At 38.2% G+C, this 2,500-nt stretch overlaps 1 protein-coding gene across 1 annotated transcript in view; it reads right to left on the bottom strand.

The window, feature by feature from the left end:
• Positions 1–840: 840 nt before the first annotated feature.
• LOC122257510 (macrophage mannose receptor 1-like) overlaps positions 841–2,500 on the bottom strand; it is a 2,730-nt gene continuing 1,070 nt past the window's right edge. The window contains exons 3-7 of the mRNA XM_043022814.2: positions 2,260–2,487; positions 1,870–2,124; positions 1,530–1,763; positions 1,235–1,321; positions 841–1,079 (exon numbers count right to left, since the gene is read on the bottom strand). Of these exons, the coding sequence (XP_042878748.2) occupies positions 919–1,079; positions 1,235–1,321; positions 1,530–1,763; positions 1,870–2,124; positions 2,260–2,487 (965 nt within the window). The 3' untranslated portion in view covers positions 841–918. The remainder of the gene's footprint in view (positions 1,080–1,234; positions 1,322–1,529; positions 1,764–1,869; positions 2,125–2,259; positions 2,488–2,500) is intronic.

The raw sequence follows: 2,500 nt of genomic DNA on the forward strand, positions 1-2,500 counted from the left end.
ATATATATGAATAAACGTATGTGACAAACTGATATCCAAAACCGAAATATTCTTGTCTTTAATATATATACAAATTTCTCTGAAATAAAAAGGAAAATCCTATGTACATAGATGTTTTTACTTTTCCTTGACAAAGATGGATTTTTTTAATTCGTCCTCGCGTTTTTTTTTTTTTTTTTTTTTTTTCTTTTCATATTCTATCATCATACTACCAAATAATAATGATTCATTTCCTCTTCCCTTCGACATTTGCTTATCACTTCATTCTCTATTTTCCCAAACAAGCTTCTTGAAAAATCCTATGTGCAACTATTAACATGCAACATTAAGCATAAATGTGACTCTCCTAGTGAATTAATGATTTATCCGAACCTCACATGCTGCAGCAAGTGTTGTGTGTAGGTTATATTTTTGTATTATTATCCTTTATCAGTTTTATCTTAGACTCCAAGATAAAAGCTCCATTCTTTCGTTCTAATTTCCCAGGGAAGATATAGAGAGAGTGCAGCTGTTGCGACCTAGATCTTTATGCCTGAATGATGATAATGATTAATAGTAATAATAATAACAATGATGATGATGAAGATGATAATAACAATAATAATAATAGTAGTAATAATAATGATAATAATAATAATAAGGATAACAATGATAATAATAAGAAAAATAATAATGATAATAATAATAAGAAGAATGATTTATAATATCAATAAAAATAATAATAATAAGAAGAAGAATGATGATAATGGGGATAATGATAATACAATATTAATGATAACATAAAAAAATCCTTTTATTTCCTTTATCTTTCCGCCTGTAAGATGAAGAAAAGTCAACACAAAATCCTCTTCCATTTATTTACACATTTTGCATCACACTCTTCACACACTGCAAGCATCACGCGAATCTGAGATGTGATCATCCATGATAAACACACAATGGGTTCAGTCTCGAGGAACAAGACACATCTCGGAAATAGTGAGAACCTGAGGAATGCAGCATCAGGCAGTTCTCATTGGTGCCTCCGTTGGGTTCCTGAGTGAAGGAGTCATGCCGTAATAAACCCCAAAAGGGTGTGCCTGAAAAAAAGAAAACAAAATATGAGGAAAAGGCATATTGTTACGTTTACTCTTAAATCCATGTTTCAGTGTATAGGAAAAGAAGGTTTGAACTGAATGTGGGTTAAATGAGTTTCTTTTTTCTTTCTTTCTCTTTTTTTCTTTAACAAACATACCCATAGGGACAGACTCTCCTGTCGTATAGATCCATTTTCCTTCTTGCGAATCGGAACCACCCAACCAGAAGGTGTGGTCTGCTATATCTGATAAACAAATTTCTCAATTATAAAGGTATGATCATGGAACTGAAATATAATGGGTTACCAGAAAATTCATGATTAGGTAAATTAAGACATAATCTGGGAAAACCACTGGCAAATATATTTATCTTTAAATGATGCGCGTAGTTTTCAGACCCATAGTATTATTCCCTACATCCAAGTATGCCGAAATACCCCTTAATGAACCTACTTTCTTGGTGCAAGTAGAGGTACACAGCCCTTAATACTTCTGCATCAGTGATGGCCAGCAGGTCGCTCGAGTCTCCACACGTCTGACGAGCCTCGGTCCACGTCACCTGCGCCCACGTGACGAACATCATGCAAAGGCCTCCAACTTCCACGAAAAAGGTTGGACACTGGCCTCTGGAGGCCTCCGAATGGGGGGTCGTCGGAGCCTCTGTGGCTGTGAGTGAATCTCGCAGCTCTGTTGATGGCGGCATTTGACTATGTTGATAAATAGGAATTTATAGGAAGAGAAAATGATAATTCGCATCAATATGAAATAGAACATGACAAGATTTTTCCCTCACCTTCTTCCTGTTGAGGCATGTACTGGCATATGAAGTTGCTCTTCATTGCACATGGAGCATCATTCAGGTAGAAAAACAAATTAGTATCCATAAGTAGGCAATGTTCTTGTCCATTGTAGTTATTAGGTAATTGGACATCTTGAAAGGCAGCCCAGAAAGGAGTTCCTCTGGGCACAGCTTGGCCGGAGGACGTCACCCACGTTCCCTCCTGCTGGGCGTCTGACCCATCCAGCCAGAAATGTCGTCCAGTGTAGCCTTGGGGACGAGAAAGACTGTGAAAATCTCCGAATAGTTTGGTGAAGAGTCAACCTGCCAAAGACCATGGCCAGATATGCTACGATTCGTGTCTTTGTAACGAATCATTCTACTTGAGATTATAGAGAATCTTACCTTGAGAATAGATGTGATTTACAACATGCACAAACTGCGTGGGCGTAGAAATGGCCAACAGGTCTCCCGAGGCAGCGTGGCACACTTGCATCGCGTCCTTGTGGCTTCCTTCAGCGAAGGTGACGAACATGAGGCACTGGTTCCCCACGGTCGAGTAGCCATTAGGACAATGAGGATCTTCAGAAGTCCAGTTGGCAAAACTCCAAAAGGATTCGCCGTTTGTCCCAACTGTTGGGTTTGT

The sequence above is a fragment of the Penaeus japonicus genome, unplaced genomic scaffold (genome assembly GCF_977035675.1).
Source record: "Penaeus japonicus unplaced genomic scaffold, GWHDUDI00000001_assembly GWHDUDI00000036, whole genome shotgun sequence".
Lineage (NCBI taxonomy): Eukaryota > Metazoa > Arthropoda > Malacostraca > Decapoda > Penaeidae > Penaeus > Penaeus japonicus.